The sequence below is a fragment of the Oculina patagonica genome, chromosome 3 (genome assembly GCF_052425735.1).
Source record: "Oculina patagonica isolate OP01 chromosome 3, crgOcupat, whole genome shotgun sequence".
NCBI classification, from domain to species: domain Eukaryota; kingdom Metazoa; phylum Cnidaria; class Anthozoa; order Scleractinia; family Oculinidae; genus Oculina; species Oculina patagonica.
Genome location: NC_135760.1, coordinates 23,558,391 through 23,585,004, shown reverse-complemented (window position 1 = coordinate 23,585,004; position 26,614 = coordinate 23,558,391). Strand labels below are relative to the sequence as shown.

Genomic DNA, 26,614 nt, shown 5'->3' with positions numbered 1-26,614 from the left:
TCATTTAGGTTTTTAAAAGGGCCTTGAATTGAAATATTTCGAACAGACGCACTTTATGGCTGTATTATTTTAATTTATAAAGCGCAACATGAAAATGACAAGAAAACGTCCTGTTCTAAGGCTATGCCATGTCTTTTAGGTATATGAAAGGGGTACCTTTTTTCAGTAAAAGGTATACGAAAGGGGTACAATTTCTGTGAAAATGGTATATAAAAGGGTAAGGGGTAAGAGCTTGGGGCGGAGCCTCCCCGTATAAAACTTTTTTGAGTGCCCCCCCGGGTTAATAAACTGGTACTCTCTCTTCTCTGAATCATACAACAGAGAGAAGCAGTGAAATGCTGGCCCGTGTACTACAACGTTTCTGAAACGTTGTCCTTTGTGGCAAACGGACATACCTGTTTTAACTTTTGTTTCAGTTAAGGTTCTGTTAAGGATCATGGCAAAGTATGCAAGTCTAATTTTGAGACTACCCATTTGTACTTGGTAATTTTTTTGCGAAATTGAGTTCCTTTAATACAACACGATTTTTTTTTTGCCCCTTCTATTTTTAACAAACGTTACTATGGTATCCATAAGTTGCACAACCTGTCCGTGTGATCGCAGACGACGTACCAGACGATCGCGACTGCACGCCGCATGCAGTTATCCAGGAATACAGTAGGAATAATGAGACACACGCAACTCGACTTTAAACAGTTCATTGCAATACAAATTACACGGAACGCCACCCATTTTTACCATCTTTCGTTTTACTGAATATAGTCACTGACCGGACTGATCAGATAGCAACTCTTTCATTCTATTCATTCAATATATAAGCCAAGATCATTGATGACTTGTTCCTGGCCGTGAAGGATCAAAGTGGCTCATATTTCAGACCCGGCCCGAGCTTTACATAACACCACAACACTGATTTTTAGGCAACCAATTTTAGGGATTTGCTATCTCATCTCCCTCAAAATAGTGCTGTTTGAATCACAAAGTTTTCCATTTTGTTCATGTTGCTTGTTTTATGGTGTCTTATTATTCAAATATGCAGACCCGGCGAGCAAATTCGACATTGAATCACTTTCTATACATCGTATATCCGCTGTCATTTCAAAATTTTAATTCTAATTCGTTTCCAAGTTCTTTTACCGAATATAATACGCAAATTACCATGCATTTTTCCATAATAATAGAAGAACAAAGTCGAAAGAATGAACTAAAATATAGACCCACCTTTGTCGCACTTTCTCTAGTGTGTTTTGACCTCAAACCAAATCTCCCAGTTCTGTCTTCAAACTTGGTTCTGTCGAGAGCCGTTGTACACTTTTCACAGTGTGGCCATGGACTTCGGTGTATATGATTGCTTTTCCGTTGAAAATGAACGTGATTTAGATGATACGAGAACCAATATGTGTACTGCTGCCAGGCGCGTTGAGAGTCCATGTTTCACTGGCGAATTCCACGACTCTCTGGCGAAAATAATTTTTACCCGAGTAAAATATTAAAACATTTTTTAACTTGGTCCGCGTTAAAAATTAGCTTTTGCAAATGAAGCTCGATTTACAACGTGAGTGTGAATTTATGACAGCAAGCATACGGCTAAAAACAAACTTGTTAAAAAAGCCGAAAAAAACTATGAGGAAGACGGGATATAACAAATTTCTGCACAAAAAGGGTTCTCTTGAAATTCTAACGCGTTCGAGTCGCGAAAGACTATAAACTCCGGGACCTCCGGAAAATCAGTCAACAAACATCAGAAGTCATTTGGAATTCTGGTAGTTAGGAATACTTATGTTTTCGTAACGTTATTTCTCATGTTGCTAACCGCACCAACTGCAATTGGTGGATAAATTTAAAACACAATGAGCTCAATTTAGATTAAGCAGGTGTAATACTTTTATGTTGTAAATAATGCATCGTTAAAACTAAATAGCACCTGAAATTGTTTTCAGTTTGATGGTTTCCGTTAAAAGGCATTTGAAACAGCAACTTGATATTTAGCACCGGTGGCTACATTTCGTTCACAAGGATATAATATTTCCGTTCATAGTAAAAAAGATGGAAGCTGGCTTTGGAGCTTGCGCGGTCAATAATTTCTGCAAATACGGGTAATATTTGATAGAAAATAAAAATAAATGAAATAGTAAAAACCGTTTCTGGTATGACAACCTGAGTACATGTAGATAATTTTGAACAAAGTCTTTATTGAAGATAATTTATCCAAACACTTTTCAACAAAGTCTTTATTTTTCTGTTGGTACATCAACATTATTTTTTGTATGTATCGATATATGAGAAGTTCAGTAAACTTTTCATGTTAACAATGCACTGAGAAAAGAAACTTCATCTGAGAATGGTTTTTCATGGTCTGTCTAAAATGAAGAGTAAATATGTTGGTTTTGTGTTTGCCAAACTCTAAAGGCCTAGCAAAACGAGGAAACATGTTTCCAGAAACATTCGTAGCACGCGCATGTTTCCCAGTTTCGCCATACGGGAAGCGACGGGAAGAATGTTCCCAGCGTCAATTTTTGTCTCCATGAAGCAGAAATTGCTTCTGCTACACCGCAGAAACATTCCGAGTTTCCGCGCGGCATGGAACTATGGCAAAACGAGGAAACAATTATGGAAACATGTTTCCTCCGTTTTGCCGGGCCTTAAGTTTAACAAACACGTGCAACATACTCCAGCCATGAGCAAACAAGCTGTTTCGGGCGCAAAGTAAACACTCGTGTTCCCGCGCTTGGCGCCAGTTGCATGTTTTCGCTTTGAGTTCTGATTGGTTCATGGCATTATGCTGGCTGGTGTGATACACATGGTCACACGCGTTTTCCAGCGCTTGACACTGGTTTCGTGTAATTGCTTCGATTATCACGTACGTACATTACAGTGAAAACCAGTCGTGTTTCTTCCAATAATGAAGTATAGTTTTGTTAAATTCATTTTATTTGTATAATATATTTTTCTTCAGAGATATTAGCAAAGTCAAGTAAAGCTTTAACTGATTGTCTGATTGAATGATTGATTGAATGGTTGGTTGATTGATTAATTGTATTAATTGTAATAATGAAATGATTAATGAACATTTTAGACTTTTACTCTTTACGTGAAGAAGTCTTTAATCAAAGATTTGTCTGAATGTCTGGCCTGACTGTTAGCGCTGCTGAATGGTCCTGAATCTGTAACCAACTGTTGTTAAGAGAAATAGTTCCCTTTGGCAGAGTACTATTCAACGCTTGAAAAGTCATTCATACCGGAAAATACCTTATAAGCTCTACAAAGTGGCAAATCCATAATATTTTCTACCAAAGTACGTTTGAAACTTCTCCCTTTGGTAATCACAATCGACTTCAACCAATACCATGTGCACAACCTTGGTGACTGCATTCAAAAGTTGTGATGTACAATGGAGAAGTACGAAAAAATATATATATTTGTAACGATTAAGTTAACTTAGAAATCATCTTAAAGATGTTAAGATAACTACCCTTCACTCTAAGCAAGGCTATAAAAGTCTACATGTTTATTTCTTCTTTCATCAAAATTGTTCCTATCAGTTTCTCAAACTCGTTACATCTTGGCATGATCTTTGAACAACTGGGCCAACTTTGTAGTAAGCATGATGTTTCCTTTCACCTTCAACTTCCCTTTCATGAATAACTGCTGCGGGTTTGATTTGCCTGTTGCTATGGAAGCCAAGTCGTCATCTTCCACAGTTATAGTGCAGTCTGGCTTGTCTTTCTTGCATGGACCCACTGACACAGAACCCGCTCCGCTCTTCAGATCCACAGTCCACTGGCCAGCAGTCTTTCCTCCTTTTGTCACGTTCCACTCAAAGATGCCTTTGACCTTCTTAACAAGGTCAGGGTGATCTTTGACCCGTTTGCTGATTTCATTAAAAAGGATTTCACTCTTTAGGCCTGACTTGCCTTGGCTTGACAATAATGCATCAACTTCCTGCAGAGACTAAAGAAGGCAGCCAAGATTACTGAACAGAACTGAAACAAGCCCTCTCCAACAAACTGCATACCTGCCAACTCTCCAGGTTTTCCTGCAAGTCTCCTAGTTTACCATCAAATCCCCTGGTATGATTTTCGGAGAGTAATCATCTAGATTTTTGTACTCCAGATGGAGGTTGGCAGGTATGAAACGGAGCACCTCCACTTGAGGGCTATACTACCCCAAAACAGTTAGAAGACGCGAATCTACTAACAGTGTCTACATTAGCAAAACCAAACGTTTAAATTTTAAAGAATTTTCAAGCACAATCAAATGATAGTCACTAAATAATCATGTGCATGTCTTCAAGGGTGTTTAAAATACATCCAAATGTTAAGTGGTTACTCTTTACATGAGCAAAGCAAAGAAAATGCTGGTCATGAAACCTGAAGGTGGTCCCAGTCACCAACAGAAGCTTTTACAGTGTTTTGGTGAGAATTGATCACAAGCTTAGGGTGATCCTCTGGGGAGCTGGTCAAGTACGAAAATAGTCCACAGAAAGAACTTCAACTGTGTTTGAAACATGTTTGAGTCAAACCTCTCCTCTCTGGCATAAGAAAATGTTCAAACCACAAACTAAAATTTTAAAATATTCCACAAAAAAAAAATATTTACTAATCTAATTGACTATTGTATTGCTCGCTGCTAATAGGCACATGCGCCATAGCTCGCTAGCTTCGCTCTGCTTCGCTCTGGCATTGTTGTACCCCCCCGCTGTTGTTCTTGGCCCTTGTCCGTCTTGTCCTCGCCTCTCGTTGTGTTCTCGTGTCGGGTTCATCTCCTCTGGCGTGGTGGCAGCGGTGGCGATGAAACTTCTCTTCCTTGGGTAACCTTCATTTTATTGCATGTTCGTATTAATATGGCCACTACTCATATCAATACTCACTGGCATAGTCTTCTTTGCAATGTCAATATCCTTCAAGTCAACATAAGCTCCTGACAGCACCACCTGACCACTCTCAACTGCCGTGCACTGAAGACAAATCCTGTTGCCGTCTCGCCACATGTCAGTCTGGATGGTCTGACCTGGATAAACAGGTTTGGAAAACCTGGCTTTGATGGCTTTGAATTTACTCACGTCATTGTTTGCATACTGCTTCAGATACATGACGTGCAGCATAACCAAAAGAACAAAGACCATGAAGGATGGGGCTTGAGAAACCTGTTAAGAGTAAAAGACGTTAGATGAAATAAATATTTAGAAAAAATAAAAAAAAGATAAGATAATACTGTGCCCTCTGCATGCATTGCATGCCTATTATGTTAGATGAGAAATACATGTCATGTGTTCATTACTTGAATATCACATTGCAACTACTCGAGCCAGGTCACTTGGAACAAAATAATTTACCATTCAAAATGAGGCCCTGCCAGAACAAGGGGGAGGGGGAGGGGGAGGGTCCCGTGTCCTTTGTCTGAATTTAAAAACTCACTGGTCGGTGTTTTATCATAATTCACATGGCTGTCGGAAATTGAAGGAAATAGTTTGTCTTTATTAGAACAGGGCTTGAAATAATTTCTCGATTTTTTAATTTGGATGTTTTTAATTAATGTAGAGAATGAGTGAGTGTTTTTCTCTATAGCTGGATGCTGGCGCATTTGATGTAAAGTTTTGTTCTAGTTCATCTCTGGTCAAACTTCCGCAATACACAGCAAGGTGCATACTGATAGTAAACAGCTGAACAGCATGGGAACTTTAGATTTTTTTAATAATGATAAAATGTGACCGGTCAACATGACCGGCAAGACGACAAATTGATTGGTCAAACCCCCAGATTGGTCGGACATTGTCCGATGTCCGAGCCTTATTTCAAGCCCTGTTAGAATTTCTGTTTTTCCATTGATTACAAACTTTTAAAGTTGAGTTGTACAAGTGTTTTATTTTCTCCCACCAATTTGGTTAATGGACTGGATATTACATTGCATAAAAACAGCTATGGATCTGCGTATAAAAAGATATCTGGACCAAGAAATTACTTCTGGCTTATTCTTGGTCTCCAAATTTGTGTAAAAATATGCCAAACCACTGTCCTTTGTCTCTATTCACATAGATGTGTAATTTTAACATTGCAAATAACTTGTAAAATGCTACTGGATAGTGATTGAAATAGGGCTATATAATGAGGTATTATTATTAACTCTCTAGTACCATGACATCAACCATTGAAAATATGACAAAAGCCTCACTGTACCTCCCATCTGGGCAAAATCTGGATCAATATGAATTGGATTTGAATCACCACTCAGCCGATAAATGGCAGCCTGGCAGCAGCTAGTCTTCTCCTTGACGCTAGCATCAGGGGCACGGGTTGGCATGGTAACAAGCGGCTTGGCATGCTCTGAGCGCTTCTTTCCTCCAAACCCTCCAGCACCACCAATGTAGATGGAGAACTGATTGAAACAGACAGCTTCCCCGCTGCTGTCGTAACTAGTGACGTTTACAAGCACCAGTGCTCCCTTCCCTTTGTCAAGAATGTCTCCAACCTCTCCTTTGCTTGTTAAGGTGCCCGATGTGGGTAGAGGCTTATAGAGCTCCAGATACTGCTCACCATGAAGAAGCTGTAAAAAGGATGGTGACAAATTAAGAGAGCACTATCATGAAAGTCAATACCATATATTTATTCGATACCGTCGCCTACATCTAAGTGGAACACGTGATGCGGGGGGTGAAAAAAAAAAAAAGCGGCCGGCGACGCGCCCGGAGGATAAGAGGAAGCCGCAACATTTTGGCACTATAACTGAAACATGATCTAATTGGTTATTAAACGTGAAATGATTGGTTGTCAAATGTTTAAAGTTTGGCAACTTTCATGCCAAAAGTTGAACACATGCCAGTTTTTAAATGGCAGAAAGATTGCATATAGGAGACTTCTTCATAGCAGTCAGAGAACTTGATAATGTTAATCATTTCAAATAACATTAAAAAAATCTGATGATTTAAGGTGGCTTAATACAGTTTTGAGAGGGCAAATCAGTCCAACCTTTAACTCTCTTGAACAATCTCCAGAAAAGTTTTGTCTTTCTCTAATCACTGTTTGTTACATCCTAAAATTATCTAATGCGATATTTGGAAAATAAAAGTGCTAATAAACAGCTTAAATGAACGGCCGAGTGCTTAAGAGGGGACTGGCACTAGTAGTTTAAACAGCGTTTTTGAGTTATTTTTTCAAAAATAGCTCTTAGTCGGCATGATGTTCCCGTGTAATCATTCAGTCAGTCAGTCAGTGGGTCAGTGAAGTATGTTTGTTTGTCACACCAATCAGATTTCAGGTACTATCAGAACCAATCAAATTGTAGTTTATAAGGGGAAAGCAATCTGACACATTTGTAGTGAGCGATTTCGTTCGAAGATTTTAGATTTGTAGGAGGCGGAATTGGTGAGTTGTGAATTAACCCTGGATTAAAAAACGTTTTTCGTAACGCTCCCCTACTTACAACGCACACGCCGTGAGCAAAAGGCCCAACACTAACTTGTTATTCTTCTTATTCGAGCGTACGTTTGGAGAGGCTAGCTTTCCAGACCGTAGTAAAAATTACATATAACATTTGCACAATGTAGATTTGAAGAATAATGTTGTCGTTACTTTTGCCGTCCGCTTTGTGAAGTTCGTTGGGAAATTAAGTTTGTTACGAAGTTGCCAAATAGGTTGCGAGTTCGCGAATCAAATTGTGAGCTTCGATACAAAGTTCCCAACTTCGGCCCGAGTTTATTAAAACCTTCTGTAATTATGTTATCAAAAAGGGCTTTGCTACGCTAAACTGTTGGAAATAAATGTCATAAAAATGAAAAACGTTTATGTTCCGCGAGCGGTAAACATGTCTCGAACAAATTAGTCTTCCCTGTCGCGTCGCGTCGGCTTCGATTAAAATCAATTTTATATATGGGTAAACCATCCAGTTTCATCCGGTTTACAAACGCAGAAGACTTGAAATTGAAGACAGTGAAGATTATGCCTTACAGAAATCGTTAAATATGTGTTTTCATACAGAAAAGTTAAAATTTGACCAAATTTCTACATGCATAAAATTTATTTATCGGCAAATCACTTGCGTGATCGCTGATGCGAAACGTTGTCTTGCACTTCAAGCTACTTGAACCTTCCTTGACCAGTTCTAAAATCATCTAGTTCAGAAATCACTGACTTTCGAGCAACATGTCTTGTTTCTCCTCTACCAAACTTGAAAAGTTCAGTCGGGCCGAAGTTAGGAACTTTGTATCGAAGTTCGCAATTATATTCGCAAAACTCGCAACGTAATTGACAACTTCATAACAAAGTTTCCAATTTCCCAACAAACTTCGCAAAGCGGGCGGCAAAAGTAAACTATAAAAATCAACTGTAAAACATCTCGTTCAAACATTTAATGAACCGGTACAAGTATTAACTTTGCTGTTAAAAGCAACTACGATCGATAGCAAAAACAGACTAAGAGGGTGCCATTCCGTGACAATTTGATAACTCAATTAGTTCTTGTTTGTTGAATAGAATTTACGTTGTGAATGAACGAAAATCTTTGTTGAAGAGTTCTGACAGGAAACAATTACTCCAGGTGTAGTGCGCTTTAAAGAACTTTCCCGAAGAAAGTGGTTTTTGATTTGATTCGTTTATTATTTCGTTTATTATAGTACTTTTCGTTCAATGTCCACGTCTATATGGAGACGTGGCTTTTTTTCTACAAAAACAAGGGTATCGTGTTACGTTCGTTTTAAAAAACAAAGGTGTCATGTTACAAAAGTGAGAAAAACAACAATATCATGTTACAGTGTTTGGCAAAAAGCCAAAAGTATTCCGTAACAAACAAAAGAAAGGAAATGGTTACTAGAAAGCTAGCAACAAAATAATCGCTTTAAACAGAATAAGAACGTGCCATTTTGTGACATTTTGATAATTGAATTAGTTTTTGTTTTTAATTAAATGATGAAAATTTACGTATTGAATAAAACAGTTCTGATGTATCAAAATGCACGTGAAAATTATTTTGTTTGCAAGCAAATTTTGTGCAAAAGTGACTCCGTGGGCCGCCATACACAAATAGCTCAACCCATGGCATAAAACATCCCAACAGGACAATCACCCAGTTTCACCCCAAGCCACCTCATAAATTGAAAAAATAACTCCTGCACGCTTAGCGTGCCTATGTTTTCTCAAAGTCTACCCATACGACCCTACCTCAAAATTTCAGAAATAAGAAATTGGCTCTGATTTATCATTCATGCAAAATAATATAAAAAGAAAATAGGAAAATGTGATATTTTGCCGATTTTAAAAATAGCTCAAAATCTGTCTTAAGATTTTTTCAAAATTTTGGCTGTGGACGTGGTTCAACCCTTTAATTTAAATGTGAAAGTTTAATAATAAGTTGTACAGTAGGTTTTCGAGAAAATCTGGACCAAAATCTGGCTTTTACAACCTCCGAAGAGAATCAAATTGCGTGTGCGAGCGAGCGCTAATATGACGCCATGCGTCGCGAGCGATAATGAAAGACAGAATTCGAACTTCTCTGTCGGTTGTTAATCTACCTTTTTTGTCATATTGTTTCCCGTCCCAGGTTTCAAGACCTATCTGAAAGTATTTTGAAGTTTTCTTTTGTATACAAATTTGGTAAAGCGCGGTAACAGATGGAACTCTCTTTCATTTCTGTTTAGAGTTGTTAGCGCCATTTTAGCTCGGGTGAGCAGAAAATCGTAGCGCGCGCCTTTGAGCCACATAAAAACTGTATTCAGCCACCTTAAATAAAGTTAGTTTTAACAATGGCACTTAAAATTTCCTACCTTCGCAGGGTTAAATGGAAGTCCAGCTTGTTCTACAGCACTCATGACAACAGAATTTAAAGCCATCTGATGAGGAAAGGGCAACAGAGAAATAGTATCAGCAGGAGATCAAGTTTTTCAGTAACCTGTGATCAGGCATTCTTTTTAAAGGGAGAGGGAGAAAAGAACACCTTGATACATTTATTTAACCGGCCCCCAACCACCCCCTAATTTAAACAACCTAAGGTGTGGTCGAACTATCAAACCAAACTTTGTACTTGGCGGCAAATTCGGGACTCAGATTTCCATAAGGCATAAAAAACGTCTGCAGAATGATTGTGGATGTACAGCCTGTATTAAAACTTTGCCATGCTGAAATAAAAATGCATATTTTGGTAGCAGGGTGAGATGGTCCTCGTGAACGTATATTTACCAGCTGGAGATGCTGTATCTTTATTTAAGCTAATCAAAATAAGCATCCCATTATGTATCAATCTCCTTTTATTTGCCTTGGAATGTTAAAATTTTTCCATGGGAGTTGCGTCATTAATGGTTCGTGCTCTCAGGCTTTGTAGCAAATTCTATTTTTTCACTACCAAAATAAAGTGTAACCTTTGATCCTCTTTACCATTAAGTTAAGCATGTATAGTGTTATTTTTGAGCAGCGGATGAAATTTGAGGGAAAGACGTACCCGAGCATTTTGTGTTTCTGCTGGACTCAAAATCCCGGTCTCACCAAAGATAAAAAATGGATGACGTGACGTGAAACAAAAACGTGCCCCATGGACATTGTCTTTCTCAGTGGCCTGAAATGTTAACTAAAACACGTCACATGGCAAGCGTAACTGCATGTAGCTTATAGCTGCAATCAGTAATGTCACAATCTCTCTTCATTTGCCTTTGAATTTGCATGAATGGGTCATTAATAGCTTGTGCTCTGAGGCTTCACAGCGCGAGTTCTATTCTTTTTTATTACCAGAATAAAGTGTCTCAATGATGATCTTTGATCCTCTTTTGCACTTAGGAAACTTCTTAAATGTGAATAAACAACTTCGTTCCCTGTAAGAGACAGAGACCTTGGAAACGAGGTTGGAGAATAATTTGTTTCCGGCATAAAACCTTTCTGTCAGCATGTTTACCGTTAAATGCATGAATTAATTGCGGTTTGATACGGAATGGAGTGAGTGAGTGAGCGAGTCAGCGAGTGAGGAAAGTAAAGAGTCATTTTTAATACCTCATTACCATTCGGTGAAAATGAGGAATTCGCCAACAAGAGCTGTTTCACGCCGGATAGCATTGTGTTGCTTTATTTTATAAACATTCAAACACCTCTGAAATTGTTTGGTAAACAAATATTAAAATTTTTCCAAAACTCGTGGGAAGAACTGCCAAAACTTCCTATGTACACACATAACACATTATAAACACTCCTTCCACCAAAATAATGCCTCTTCCTTTAGAGAACTGCACTTGAAACTCGTTAGGGCTTAAGCTTACACAAAAGAAAACTTGCCCTCGCTAAAAAACACACTTCGTCTATTAAAGCCATCACCATCGGCTTTTGTCCAGAAGTCTTGTTGAAATATGATTGCCAATCAGACCACACCGATTCATAAGTGCATTTTTTCTCGACCAATCATTGTCAATCAGAAAAAAAACAGAATCTGGTTTCTTTACATATGACCCGACAAGTAAATGACTGTATCATGCCCTCCTTTCCCAGAGTGGTTTAATTAGGGAGGGAAGGAGAACATGATCTCAGTTAAGTGTTTTATGTGCAGCATCAGCATAGTTATCCCCCCCTCTCCCCCCCAAATACATGGATTTTTGCTATATTATACCTGAGCTGGAATTACTCCAAATGTCGGCAATGTGCTGAAGTCGTCACTTCCTTCATAGAGAAACTTGAGATGGGACGAGTCCTCCTGCACTGTCACCCCTACCCCTAGTGCATACAGGATAACATTCTTGGCTTCAAATGAAAAGTGTTTTTCAGGAACTTTGTTAGCTTTTGCTTCTCCCTCGCTTGAGACTTTGCTTTCTTCAAGCTGGGCTATGAGATCTGTCATGTGTTCTCCCTTTACCTTTGGCTTCACAGGACCTGTCCAGTCAGTGATTTTATCCCAGTTGTCTCGCACCATTTCTGGTGTCACAGTGACACCACCCTTCCTCAGCATCGCCCCTGAACTTTCCTGCCACCTTAACTGCGCACCCCATCCAGCGGCCATCTCAAAGACACCACCGGTTTCTGGACAGCTTTCATGACAAAGGTACACAACAAAAGGTGTACAATACCCTGGCTTGAGTGCTTCAAACACATCGGGTGGCATCAGCCCCTTTGTTAACCTTGATGCAGCAATTGGAACAATAGCATTGCAGAGTACATTGTACTTTGCACCTTCAATGGACAGCGTGTTGCTCAGACCAATTAGCCCCATTTTAGCTGCGCTGTAGTTCGCTTGACCGAAATTCCCCAACACACCAGAGTGCGAAGATGTCATGATGATTTTGCCGTAGTTCTGTTTCCGCATATGGGGCCAGGCGGCGCGGGTAACTTTGAACGCCCCCCGGAGATGGACCCGTTGGATAAGATCCCAATCAAGATCACTTGTTCGCCCGAACGATCGATCCCTCAGAATCCCAGCGTTGTTTACAAGGACGTCGATCCGACCGAATGCATCTAATGCCGTTTGGACAACTTTCTCGCCATCCTCGACGGAGTTGTAGTCAGCCACCGCTTTACCTCCGCGCGAACGAATCTCTTCCACGACTTTGTCGGCCGCTACGCTGTTCTTCCCTCCACCTTTTGCATCTCCGCCGAGATCATTCACCACAACAGAAGCACCTTTGGAGGCGAAAGCGAGCGCATAGTCCTTTCCTAGCCCTCCTCCTGCCCCTGTAACAAGAACTACACGACCATCAAACCTCAACTCGTCCGCCATCTTTGAGCAGATATCGTGATGACCTTGAATGACACTGAGGGAAAAGAACCAAATTTAGCAGGGAGGGGTAAAGTCCGAGAAGAGATACCAATGTTTTCACGGGAGAAATTTAATTCTTTCAAGATAAAGAAATTTCCTGGATTAAATATCATTTAATTCTTTCATAAAAATGCTATAATCGTAACGGCAAAGTTACTGAAAAGTTTTTCATTGTTAGGAAACTTATTTTCCCCCTCCTCTCCACCCCAAAAGGTACTTTTGCCATCTCGTGTGTGGCTTTCAGTCAAAAGACGCCAGGCTAAGAGTACAGATTAGGGTGGGGAGGCACAGGAAAATAGTAACTTTCTACTAAAGATATAAAACTTTTTGTAATTTTCTATTATCTAACAATTTTTTGATAAAATTATAAAATATTTTTTCGCTATAAGTTTTTTTACTACGGAAGAAGAAACTCTAGCTCGATAAAAACCAATGGTGCTTACAGTAAGCACTTACCCCTCCCTACTAAGTACATTTCCTTTGAGTCATTCCCCTTGATTGACCTTCCCAGAAATCTTTTGTGTTGTGACCAGCACCTTGTGATATAAACTCATGCCGCTAACAAAACAAATGTTTTGATGAAAATCACGATAATTTGTGGAGGGAATTTGTTCCAATCGTTGGAGAAAAGATCCTGGTAGCACCGCACCAAAACATGTCCAAATTTCCTTTGGACAGCGAGCCACATGGCGAAAACTCCATCGAAGAGATGGAAAGACGTTTTACTCCAGGGCCTTTGGACAGCTACCGAAAACAAGCTTCCTTCGACTGGTTTCAAATGAAAGTCTTTATAGATGGGGGAGAAGATGTTGTTAGATTTAAGCACAATATGTGGAAAACCATGGAAAATGACCCACTGTTTAATCGAGCAAACGATAGCAAACTGTCATTTGATGAACGCCGGCAACTCACAATGAAACGGTGTAGAAGAATTGCTGAGTACAATTTTTTGACTGACAACGACATCATGGCTAGACCTCTTTTGGTTCAAGCATTCAATGACGTTTTAGGATCGTTGGATTGGAGTATAGCAACAAAATATGTATTGAACACATCGGTTAGTATCTAAAAGGGAATGGGGTGGGGGAAATATAGGGTGGGGGGGGGGGGCAGGGGGCGGGAGCCTGGGTGTAAAGGAGGCAGGAACGTTATGGGAGACGGGAGAAGAGAGGGCGGCAAGTAGGATTCGGAAATCGGGAGAAATTGGGAAAATTTTGTCGACATTGCATCACATATTGCAAAATTATAGAAATAGGGAAACATAAAGTAAATCCTTGAACTGTGGGTTTTTCTCCAGGTTCTCTAGTTTTCCTCCCTTGGCAAAAACCAACGCTTCACAGAACTTAGCCTGCATAGCTGGCATTTTTGTTGGGTTTAACGCATGCATGATCAAGGGGCGAAGCCATGGCAATGACCTAGCCTCGTACCCAAGGTCTTTGTTCCCCTTGACCAGCGGTCGAAAAAACAAGTAACCCTGGAAAGTTCCGATTTGAAGTCCAAAAATATGGGACTTTCAGTTGAATTGCGCATGCCTAGCTTTCAAAAGCCTGACCAACAAACTTTTTGGTGTTTTACTTTTGGCAATTTTTATTGTTTTTCAAGACAATCAAATTCGAAACTGCAGCAGAACGTTTGAGAGTCGCTCGTTTTGTCTAGCTTGTGAAGTAAGGAACAAAGTCTCGAGGTACGAGATTGCGATGCTTCTAGGGAGAAGAAAGCCAAAAACTGCCCATGCGGATGGGCTGCCTTTTTTACTTCTGCCCCCTTATTTGCATTTTGAGGATCTGTTGACAGGTTCTGTGGCTTTAACATAATCCAGCTGATCTATTTTGACAATCACGTCCGTCCTAAACACCGTATCACAACAGCAGTTGATTTTTGAAAAATAAACTAGTGAGCAACACTCTGCAAAGGATATTTGATTTGTAAAACTGATTTATTCTCCTGCATGTTCCCAGGGAGTTTTACAAAATTAATGAGAATTACATGCTTGTATTTATACATAGTGTAAACTGTTCAAATTATTTTTTACAGGTTATTTTTATGGATTTATGTATAGAAAACAAGCAAATTTCTACGCAAGGCATTACTAAGGTGTAGCATATGTGTGACATATTTCTGTCATGGCATTTTTCGCTGTCTTCTCTCTAGGCCCCTCGCTGCTTTGCCGCTTGTTGTCACAGCTTTGCAGCTTGCTCACGCGCACGTTAACCTCAACAAAACCGTCAGCTTTGCAGGCTACACAGAACTTAGAGCACACGGGAGCTCACAGTAAAGTGTACAAACGATTTTGATGTCCATTAACTTAATATTGAGTTCCTGAGAGCTCTTCTGCATCCAACGGGTAAACAAAATTACATTTGTAATTCTTCCATAGTTTTTACATTTTAATGTTGCATTGATTACTAGTAAACCATTATCATTGATATCAAATTTCAATAGTAAGGCTTAATGTTTGTTATTACCGTATTTATTCGGCTATAAGCCGACCCCGGCTATAAGCCGAGACCCTAAACTTTCGGTTTTCAGAACCAGTTCGAGTCTGACAAAAAATAAATCCAAAACACTCGGCTATAAGCCGAGACCCAGTTTTTCCTTCAAACTACAAAACAACCACGTGCAGCAAATTAACATATTTGTTAAATCACAACTACATGTATGCAATCGAAAAAAACAACAAAAGAAATTACTAATAAAAGGTGAATTTATTTAGAACCGTGCATACGCGTGACAAAAAATTCACCTGAGTTTAGAATCCCATCTCAAACAATCACGCATTCTTCTGAAGAATTAAGTGGTTATAAATCATCATATCAAAAACTACTAGTTTTCAAACAACTAAACCTTCCGATGAAAGTTTTTGCTGAGGTATGAATACTGTTCAGTTCGTTGCAAAATATTTCACAAGTCGCCAGCGAGCAGATGAAGCTGATGAACTTTAGATGTTATCAACACGAAACGCCGTGCTGTTGCCGGTATTTGTCGAGTATTCTGAATCCAATCAAACTTTTCTGAAGTGGTTTCTTTTAGCAGAGAAGTCGTGGTATTAAAAGTTTGTAGTTTTGAACAAAAATATTACATCCAGCCAGCCGCTTTCTGATAGATCGTGTTACAATGTTTGCCAAGAGCGTGAGAACAGCCGCTTCTGATTGGTCAGTTTCTGACGTCGCCAAAGCAAGTCAAAACAATCGATTCTTTCTTTCTTCTCTTGAAGTGTCACGTTAGCGGCTAAAACTTTAAAAAAGCTTAAGGAAAAGAAACAGTCTCAGGCAGAAATTTACTTGTGGAAGAGATTGCGAGGAAATTGTTCAATACATGGAAGATTTCAAATGATCTCGACCGTTCAAAAGACGATCACGCACGCAGACAAAATAATATTCCAGAGCGAGCCGATGGACGACCGCACTTCCAGCCTACTAGTAAATAGCGAAGAAAAGACGAATAAAAACTTCATTCTTAATGTTTCTTCGCTAAACCAAATGGCTTTTTAGGAGCCACCACTTAAATAAAAGGTAATGAACAAGAATTACAAATGCTTGTTAATTTTCTTTATCGATGATCGCTCGGCTTATAGATGAATAATTTATGCAAATTCAACTCTTTTCTAGTACCATGGAATTTTTTTTCGGCGGAAATACTCGGCTATAAGCCGAACCCCCAATTTGGTTGAGTTTTGACCAGTTTTCTGTAAGATTTGGTGACAAAATCGCTCGGCTTATAGCCGAATAAATACGGTATCTTAATTCAGGTGTTTGCTCGTCAAGTTAAAACTTCAAGCACACATGAACATATTCAGGAGCTTGGAGACAAAGCTGAGAGGTTTGAGGTGGGTATAAAACAAGTTTTGATATTATCAATAAGTATTTAATCAAGCAGAAGAGTAGGTAGCTTTTTTAGACTTGGAAAGCCCTTCTTCAAGAGATATGTTATTATAGATGCAAGAGTGATTAAAAATAAATTGGTTTGATAAGGACCTGGTATAAAATCAAAGGCTCTTTGAGCAACCTCATGGTAATTTGATGAAGTGCCAACTTAGCATTTTTTCAAATAAGGGTCTAATAATGTAACAATCTCACTTCATTTGCCTTTGAATGTTTAATTTTTCCCTGGGAGTTGCGTCATTGATAGTGTGTGCTCTCAGGCTTTGTAGCGCGAATTCTATTTTTTCACTCCCAAAATTAAGTGTAACTTTTGATCCTCTTTAGAATTAAGTAAAGCATGTGTAGTGTTACCCTGGAAAAAAAGTTGGAGAATAATTTATTTCTGATTGACATGGCTGAATTGCGTTTTAAAAAGAACCATTCTGTCAGCACGTTTACCATTTAAGGCATAAATTAATTGCAGTTTGATATCAGTGAGCTAGTGAGGGCATTGGAGGTTCATAACTTTACCTCATTACCAATCGGTAAAAAGGCCCTGACATGCGTGCCTTTGCAAACCTTTGCAAACAAGCTTACATTTTGATAATCATGCCTGTCTCCCCTGGGGGGGATGGGGATGCTCCTCATCTCACTTAGGGTTGTAAATTATATGGGGGTTTTACCCGGCAGGACAGGAAGGGGTGTCGAATGGTAAATGCGAGACTTTGCGGGACAGCAAGACTGATATCTTTTGTGCGAGCCCGAGACCTTTTTAGCCTTGCAAATGAAATCGAGGCTCCAAGAAGGCGTCTAAGAAAAAATGGAGACGACGAGACCCCCTGAAATTTGGCTACAATTTTTCAAGACATGCATCTTTTGAAGGACCATCCACCACCTCTACAGGATGTAGCTTAAAAAGTTGGCATCTGATTAAAGTGAACAATAATAAATAAAAAAACTTAATGATGCTGTCTTGCAGATCTTTGGATGTTTTGCCCTGACTGAATTAGCACATGGAAGCAACACAAAAGGTGTTCAAACCACAGCAACTTATGATCCATTAACACAAGTGAGTTCACATTAATGGCTGCACAGTAACCCCTGGTCAGGCCTGTCATTTAGGGCTGTATCCCATGACAGGGACCCCTAACACCTGTAACGTCTGAGTTCACTCGATGATATGGGTAACATACGGGTAACCGTGAAGGTGTTGATTGTTGTCATGTCATACTTGCATACAGAGCAAAATGCTATGGTTGATAACTTCAAGCTGCTTTAAAACTTAATGACAGTCCTGCTGGTTCTGTACCAAATAGTACATAATGTCATTACTTGGGCAATATTTGTCCAATTAATTTGAGATCTTGTTTTTGAAATCATAAATTTATACCCCCCCCCCCCTCCCATTTGTGACTTAGTTGATTGACCACCCTATAACTTTACCCTTTGCCTTTTTACAGGGGAGACAGGGGGTAGGATTAACCTGGGAGTAAGAGGAGTTGATACTCAGGAAGTTCAGATACCCATACCTCCCCTAACTTTTTGGAATGGCAGAAACTTTGTAATTTCTTATTGTGAAATAACTGCTCATTGATTTTGCATCTTAAGGAGTTTGTGGTCCATACACCTACCTTTGAAGCTACAAAATGTTGGGTTGGCAACCTGGGACAAACTGCTACTCATGCTATATTATACGCACAGCTTTACACACATGACGGCACGTGCCACGGTCTTCACTCATTTGTTGTTCAAGTGCGCAGCACCACAGATCTCTCACCCATGCCTGGGGTGACTGTGGGAGATCTTGGAGAGAAACTTGGTCTAAATGGAGTAGATAATGGGTAAGACTTAATAATATTGTGATATTTTATTTAGAAGAAACATTAGCTGTAGTCATAAATAAGTTACAGGTTTTTCTGATTAGAATCACAGAACACTAGGGGTAACTCAATGTATAAGTTAGTCCCTTGTTTCGTTTAGTGTATTAAAATTAAGATAAACTGTGAATCCATCAGCGAGACGAATTTTATGTTAGTTTTAAAGAATCCTTGTTTTAGAACAGTTAACTTTGATTCACAACAAGGAAGTAGGTAGCTTTGCTTGGCAAAGTAGCCAATTTTTTTTGTTGGTCAAAGAGTGAGCACTCAATAAAGAGGCCATGTAGGGAAAAACTCTAACAAGTGAAACAGCTTTAAAATAGCACCATGAAGTTCAATGAAATGATGACAAGGCTTGTGTTTAAATTCAGACCTTTTTATTACATGCATACCCATCTCCCCCTCAACAGGGTCTCATTAAAAGTGCCGAGATCTGAAGAGTAATTAATTTGAACATCTGAGGGAAAATATCTTGATATAATAATGATAATAATTTGCTCATTTCTAGCTAATAACATTAAATTTTGTTTCAGCTTTGTCGCTTTTAACCAAGTCCGTATTCCAAGAGAAAACTTATTGGGTAATAAGACAGCTGATGTGACCCCTACAGGGAAGTATGTTACACCATTTAAAGACTCAAACAAGAGATTTGGTGCTGCATTGGGTGCTCTGTCTGCTGCACGGGTGGGGATAACAAGTATAGGTGTTATCAACCTGCGAGCATGTTTATCCATTGCCATAAGGTAGGACTGTTGTAGCTTGATAATGCAGTCAACTTTTATATAAATGGACACCCCTGAGACTGTGATTTGGTGCACATGTTGCAGTTAATTTTTTATTTTAACAAGTTAGTTTTTTGCTAGCTAGTTTTTTTTTATACTAGGCTAATCAAGTAGAAAAAGTAAAACACCTCCCCTCCCTTGATGTCTCATAACCCCCCCACCATCTTTACTAACCCTCCCCTACTTTCTGCTATGATCCCCCTCCCCTAAGTACTATCATCCATTTTTTTTATTTTTACTAACCTGCACTGGATTTGAACTTTAACCTCTGGATTTGCTGTCCAGCCCCTTATCCACTTTGCCACGTAGGAAACCTTGGGTGAACCACTATTTTTTAAAATATATGACTCCAACCCATACCTTAACTCAAACTCTATTATTTACCTACCATAGTTAAAAAAGTCAACTAATTAGGAAAAACTAGCTAGTTAAAGTAAAAAATTTACTGAAATCAAAAATTAACTGCAACATACATAATATTGGGGTCCATGATAGTGCATTACAACATAAAATCATTTGATAAGAATATTTGATTAAGGTAAATAATTAAGCTGCTGCAGCGAATTTCCAAAAGCTGATGTTTTGAGTGTTAGCCCTTTATTGGAGCAAAGTGCCAAGCCAATGCTTGAAATGCTTTTCAAAATTTGCTATGGTCGATGTTTTGCCTTTATCAACTTTTAGTTGATAATCAACTACGTGTTTCACTGTGCAAAGACAAATGATCTAGTCTCTAAGCTTACCTTAAGATTTCCTTGTCACTGTAGGTACTCTGCTGTGAGAAAGCAGTTTGGTCCACCAGGAAAGGATGAGATTCCAGTGCTGGAATATCAAATGCAGGTTTGTGAAGTTGTTGGAAGAAAGTTCAAATGGTCTAAAAACTGCATAGAGAGCTAAGGCACATTTGCACAATAAGTAAACGTTAAGTTTTAAGCCCCACTGAAGAAAATAAAGCAGAAAATGTATATCCTTTTATTTTAATTTCCAGCTTCATGTTTGGTTCTTTTCAGCAATGGAGACTTATTCCCAAGCTTGCGGCAACATATGCTCTAGCTTATTTTGCAAGGACGTTCTTTATGAACTTTGTGGAACTACAAGTTGGTATGATGATGGGAGAAACAGGCGAAGAACAAGTGAGTTCTTTGAGAATAATGTTAAACCTTTGCCTGCACAGTCAGCTAACTGTGCATTTGAAAGATGTTCTAAAATTTTTACTTGGAAAACATTTAAAAATTAACGTAAAAAATTTGGTAATTAACAGCACTGCTCAATACAGCCCTTTTTTAAATGCACACATACTGGGGTTTATCCACAGACTTTAAAGTTAGAACCACCTTGTACAGTACAGTAACACATGAAAGTACTACTTGATAGCTTTCATTTGAATGGTCACACAAAAACGTTTCATCCCTTACAGGGGCGTAGCCAGCTTTTTGAAGAGTTGTAGGCCTGGCCAACTGTTTTTGAGGAAAGGGGGGAGGGGGGTGCAACGGGGAAGGTTTTGAGATCAAGACCCTAGAAAATACTTTCTCCTTCTGACATTTTGGTGATTCTTGGTGTATTCCAACAGCTCCTAAATTCTACCATTTCGTTACAAGGAATCGCGCCAATTTTCGCTCGTTCGTAAATTAACACACTTTACTTTAACAGTACATACCGTTGTGCGTTTGCCTGTCACCTGGCTAACCCAGAAGGCTACATAGTTTGCACTTGCTAGATGAGCATTGATCTCATCAGCAAGGGGAGTTGCGAGATATTTAATGCTGAGATATGTTAAAAATTGCTTTCTAAGAGTAGCGTGGAAAAATTTGTAGGCCCAGGCCTACAGGTCTATAGGCTAGCTACGCCCCTGCCTTAGTCTTAAAAGTTTGAACCACCTTGTACAGCATAATACCCCAACTGGTAAACAGTACTACATGAAAATACCACTTGATAGCTTTCATTTGAATGGTTTTACTTAACAATCTTAAAAGATAAATTAAACCTCATCGTGCAACTTACTTTTACTCAGTGAGAGCAATTACCAAGTGACTTGAGAGTGGACCTATTCTTCTAAGCAGTGCTTTGCAATGATACTTCAAAAACGACCCAATCAACCAACATGCTTACTTATTATCACGGCAGAAGGGAAGCACTTTTGGTGCCACAGTTTTATTTTGTGTACATTTTTCTTTTGCTTTTCAGGCAGCTCTGGGCCGTGAGATCCATGCATTGTCATCTGCCAGCAAACCACTGGCTGGTTGGGTTGCACAGAGTGCTATCCAGGAATGCCGAGAGGCTTGTGGTGGCCATGGTTACCTTGCAAGTAATTAAAGCTCTCTTTTCTTCATAAACCTTTAAGGTGGCTTGTAACAGTTTACTACAAGTCCATATCAGTTAATATTAAAATAATGATTCAAATTAATGCCCAATTATTGGTGAACAAGTTCTTATCAGTCTTCATGACATAACACAGTTACCATAGCAACAATAAGCACCCTTAAACTTCGTTTTTAAGTGTTTTAATTTTCTGCTGGTTAATTTTCTTGTTTTTCTTTCAGTCAACAGGTTTGGTGAGCTAAGAAATGATAACGATCCAAATTGTACTTATGAAGGAGATAACAACATGCTTTTGTGGCAGACCAGTAGCTACCTCTTGTCTCTTCTGGAAGCCAAGCAAAAAGGTAAGCTTTAAGCACTGGCCAAACGGTAACGCAAGTGGACGCAAATAGTCGCAAGCTCAACTTGATTGGCCAAACGGACACGCAAGTTTAGTCGCAAGTGCACGCAAGTTTGCAAAAAGTCATTTAAAATGCTACGGGGTGCAATTGAGTTTTTGAAGTAAACTGCAAAAAAATGCGTTGACGTGCGAAGGGTGGCCAAACGGTGAAAAATCTGCGTTAACTTAAGTGCAAGCTTGATCTTGACCAAAGTGTACGCAAGTCAACGCAAGTGCACGCAAGTCCTGGCCAAACGGAGACGCAATTGGACGAAAGTTTTCAACTTGCATCTACCTGCGTTGCCGCTTGGTCAGGGCTTTTAGTGTGTAGTCCAGTTATGAGATGTGTGTTTTTAAAAGAGCTGTATGTTAGTTAGCAAAGGTTTGACTTCTTCTACAATCCGTGATCTCGGAATTCGTCTTGACGAAAAAAAGGGGTAGATGGGTTAGGGACATTAAGATTATATGATTTGTTGGTGCAGATTCTATAGATACTCCCCCCCCCCCCCCCCAAACACACCAAACAGCCTAAGAACCTACATTTTCATTTGAAGAGAAAGGAAAAAGTTTCCCTTATCGAACCGCACCTCATCGAAATCGCCCAAAACGCACACCAACGTACGCATCTATGTAATGAAATTTCAGATTTTCTCTCAATAGTCAGGAGACAGAGTCCAGTTCAGTGGACCAGGTGCGGCAGACTTGGGGCGCGTTACTAATAATTATATGTTAATCAACTGCCATTCTTCAGGCAGTGTAATGTAAAGAAAAAAATCTTCTTTATTTCTACAAATAGGTGCCCATATTACCTGCCCACTTCACTCAGGTGATTTCATTAACAACTTCGAACAAATTATGACACAAAGGTTTCATGCCAAGACGGAACAAGATTGCAGGAATCCTGACTGTAAGTTAAACTTGTTAGCATGAACTTTGAGGGGTGAAGGACGTCTGCTGTGTTTGATAATGTGAGTGACTGATTGATCTGTATGATTTTGTTTCTGTTTAGTTTTAGTTGGAGCTTACCAATGGCTTGTTTGTTACCTGTTAAAAGAGAGTGCTGCTAAGCTTCAACAAGAGCTGGCAAATGGAAAGGTAAGTCTCAAACTCATTAAAAAATTCATTAAGCTAAATCAAAGGAAATCAAAAACGTGTCGGTGGTTTTTTAAACCAAAAAAAAACAGTATCCAAACTTGGATTTGTGATCTTAAGCATTAGCAGAAATTTCTCTGATTTGATTTCTCCGTTTCCTTTTTAGTTTTATTTTTGATTGAGATATTTCAAGACATTTCAAGCATTCGTGAGAGTTTTTCATTACATTTTTAAACACCTCAGAGTTCGTCAAAAATACTCCGCTGTGCGTCGTATTTTCAACTCTCTTCTCGGTCTTTGGAATGTGATGATACACTCTCTCTCGTGTTTGATATATTACTTTTCAGTGTCTCTGTGTCATAAGTTTGTTCATAGTCGTTTCTTTTTCAGTTATGCGGGAGGCAAAAAAGACTTAAACTGCGTGTTTTCTCTAAGGAATGAAATTCTTTTTTTTGTTTCTTTAAAGGATGCTTTCGCAGCCAGGAATGACAGCCAAGTCTTTTACTGCAGATCACTGGCACTTGCCTACATTGAGGTAACTTACGTTGATTTCGACCACGACCTTTTTTCTAAAATTGTCTTCGATTGCTAACCCTATCTTTATTTGTTGGCCATTTTATTGTTCAGTGCACAGTTTTGCAGAGATTTAAAGAAGCAATTTTCGACGAGGATGAAACTCCGCCAGCTCTTAAACCAGTTCTTCTCAAACTCTGTTCTTTGTATGGCTTGTCTTCTCTGGAGACACATCTCACCACTTTATACCAAGGTGAGGCTATTACCGGGAAAGACTGCTGGCCTTTTGTTTTAAACAAGTCTCAAGTCGGGTCCATTCAATCCGCGATCTTTCATTGGTGAGAGAAAACCAAAACTATCGCAGCCAATTTCTGCTCTTTTAACCTTAAGGATGAACCAATTAGAGCTCGCTCTAAAACATGTTACCAGCAACAAGGGCGGGAAATCACAGAAGTCAAATTATGTTTATTTGTATTTGATTGGTCGAGAAGAGAACATCCCTCTGCTCTGACTGCATGGTTAGATCACATTGCACGTGTTTGTTCGACCAATAAAAGAGCTCAAAATAACTAAAGTGACAGAAAATTCTTCTTTACATAAACAAATTAATGAAGATTTTTTAACCTGTTTGCGATAGGTGGTTTCTGTTGTTCAGCGAATGACGCCAGGATTGTAAGAGCAGCTATTCTTAGTCTCTGTTACGAGGTACGTACTGTGATATTCTTCATTCTTGGCATTTGTTTGCATGTTTGCGTAGATTCAACTGGAAGAAAGGTATTTTAATAAGTCTCTTACAACAGTGTTCTTCTCTCGCTAATGAAATGTTTTTTCCACTTTGTGCTTATCCTAGTTAAAGAATGAAGCTGTCGCTCTTGTAGATGCCTTGGCTCCTCCAGATTTCATCCTTAACTCGCCCATTGGACACAGTAATGGAAAGGTACGTCGAGACTAGAGAATTTCTTTGCGTGGTCAGGAAAGTTTGACACGTAGCTTTTCAAGCTTTTCTTTGGTGGAAAATTTGAAATGCTCTGAGACTGAGCGCAAGCTGTGATTGGCTGAGGTGTCTATCATGTGGTGTTTGCGTCACGTATTGTTGCATAGCAATAAGGAAGAGAATTTGACGACTTTGGTCACATTCTCTATTGAATTCTGTCAGCGGACAACTGTTTGCTTGGAAAGCGACAACATGTTTTTCTCTGTCTTTGCCCATTTTCGGTATTTTTACGACATCGCTATGTTGCTTTCTTTTCAAACGTATAGCCACATTTAGTCTGGGTGGCAGAAAAATCAAAGAAGCTAGATCGCACGTTTGAAAAAATGTTTGAAAATTCGATTTAACAACTGAAGATCTTTGCAACATGACGATGCGATTCAATGTAAAAGGTTACTCTTAAAGTGTGGTCTAAAATTAATTACTATCTCCCTTACCAGGCTCACGAAAACTTACATGCAGCGATCATGCAAAACCCAGAGAACCTGGAACGAGTTTCCTGGTGGAAGGAGTGTCGGCAACTTCCGGTCATCCGGGATCGTAGCAAATTGTAAAAAGAAGAATGCTACGGAAAAATTGGAGATGTATTTTATCCATACCATATCTATTAAGATTCATATTTATCTATATTATCGTAATAGAATGTATCACATTCAACTTATACAAGTAACTCGAGATGTATTGATATTTAGGAGTTGAGTAAGATGTAGAAAAATAAAATACAATGTTACTAGTTTCTAGACTTCTGTCGGAATTCATTTCTCCACATTACTGGGCCAGAAATGGATTGACTGTGCGTCAAGGCATGAGGCCTAGGAACAAGATACATTAAAACTAAACTTGGTAAAGTATAAAGGACAATAAAACAGAAACATCGAAAATGTTTGTAAAGCTCAGTCTGTTGTTCAACCTTGTGTTTAATATTAAACTTAAATTATTATTTAGACGGCATTTTTCATGATTTTCTTATTATTTTGGTTGAAGATAATAAGATTTCACTGAAGAGCCGTCACAGCAATTCAATAAATAAAGTCACTAAAACATTCTTGTTACCTGCGATTTGATAGCATCTGGAGTTTGCATGCTTCCACTCAGTTCGACACTATATTTTAACCACTCTGACGATTCTAACAAGAATAAGGGACATAGTGACCCAATTGACCCAAACGTAGGAGTCAAGAATTGTCCCTCAAAATGTCGCAATGCTCGCAAAATATTAGTGGATGCTCGTTTGCTCGTGCTCGCACATTTTTACAAGTGCTCGCATGCTCGCTTTTTAGTGTAGGTAGGTTTTTGAAGAGTGCTCGCAGGGCTAATTTTTGTCAATGCTCGTGCTCGCAAACAAAAACGCTGTGCTCGCATGCTCGCAAAGACCATTTGATACCCCTAAACGTGTACCCTGGGTAATAGAGAGATGACCGACACCGGAAACTGCGCAAGAAAAACCTCTGGTACCCAGGGTACCACAGGGAGCCCTCACATCCGTTAAGAATATGAATAAAAGATTAACCTACCTTTATCGCGCGCGTGTTTTGTGGCGGCCATTTTGAATTTTTAATACGCGCGCGGTCTGCTAGTGTGAGGTCTGGAACCGATATTACGGAGATCGCGCGGACGCTGCTCGGAGCTCTAAAAAAATCACTTATTTATTCTCGGTGAGCGATCGGATTCTCCAAGAATTTACGAATTCTGCCGCCCGTCCCAGACTTCCGTAATATCGGTTCCAGACCTCGCACTAGCAGACCGCGCGTAAATTAAAAATTCAAAATGGCCGCCACAAAAACACGCGCGCGATAAAGGGAGGTTAGGTAATCTTTTATTCATATTCTTAACGGATGTGAGGGCTCCCTGTGGGGTACCAAACGTACCACTTGCTACGATACTGCCACACCTGACCGTTGGAAATAGCTTGGCCGCCTTTTAAAAATTATTTTACTTATGAAAAGGATGTGCATTATATACAGTCAGAAGCTTCTGCTACAGTTCCAAGCAACGAAAACTTTGAATTGCAAGCCATACAGAAGAAAAAGCAAATCGAAATTAAAACGCCAAGTTAACGTTTGCTGGTGTGTGATCCCATCTTGGGAATT

General features: G+C 39.3%; 3 protein-coding genes across 3 annotated transcripts in view; 2 read left to right on the top strand and 1 right to left on the bottom strand.

The window, feature by feature from the left end:
- The window catches only part of LOC144647133 (uncharacterized), a 172,793-nt gene that overhangs the window by 26,110 nt on the left and 120,069 nt on the right, over positions 1-26,614 (top strand). The gene's annotated exons all lie outside the window — the stretch shown is intronic.
- Positions 2,163-12,689, bottom strand: LOC144647112 (peroxisomal multifunctional enzyme type 2-like). The gene is given in 6 exon segments (XM_078506868.1): positions 2,163-3,951; positions 4,871-5,086; positions 5,088-5,146; positions 6,177-6,543; positions 9,755-9,820; positions 11,575-12,689. Coding segments are annotated over 6 exon segments (2,205 nt in total). The 5' UTR covers positions 12,676-12,689; the 3' UTR covers positions 2,163-3,555.
- Positions 13,218-25,568, top strand: LOC144647113 (peroxisomal acyl-coenzyme A oxidase 3-like). The gene is made up of 16 exons (XM_078506869.1): positions 13,218-13,771; positions 16,463-16,540; positions 17,554-17,643; positions 18,183-18,415; positions 18,985-19,194; positions 19,998-20,070; positions 20,241-20,363; positions 21,415-21,535; positions 21,771-21,893; positions 22,725-22,835; positions 22,938-23,023; positions 23,487-23,555; positions 23,648-23,786; positions 24,171-24,238; positions 24,384-24,470; positions 24,965-25,568. The coding sequence occupies exons 1-16, from the start codon at positions 13,370-13,372 to the stop codon at positions 25,076-25,078; spliced, it is 2,127 nt and encodes a 708-aa protein (XP_078362995.1). The 5' UTR covers positions 13,218-13,369; the 3' UTR covers positions 25,079-25,568.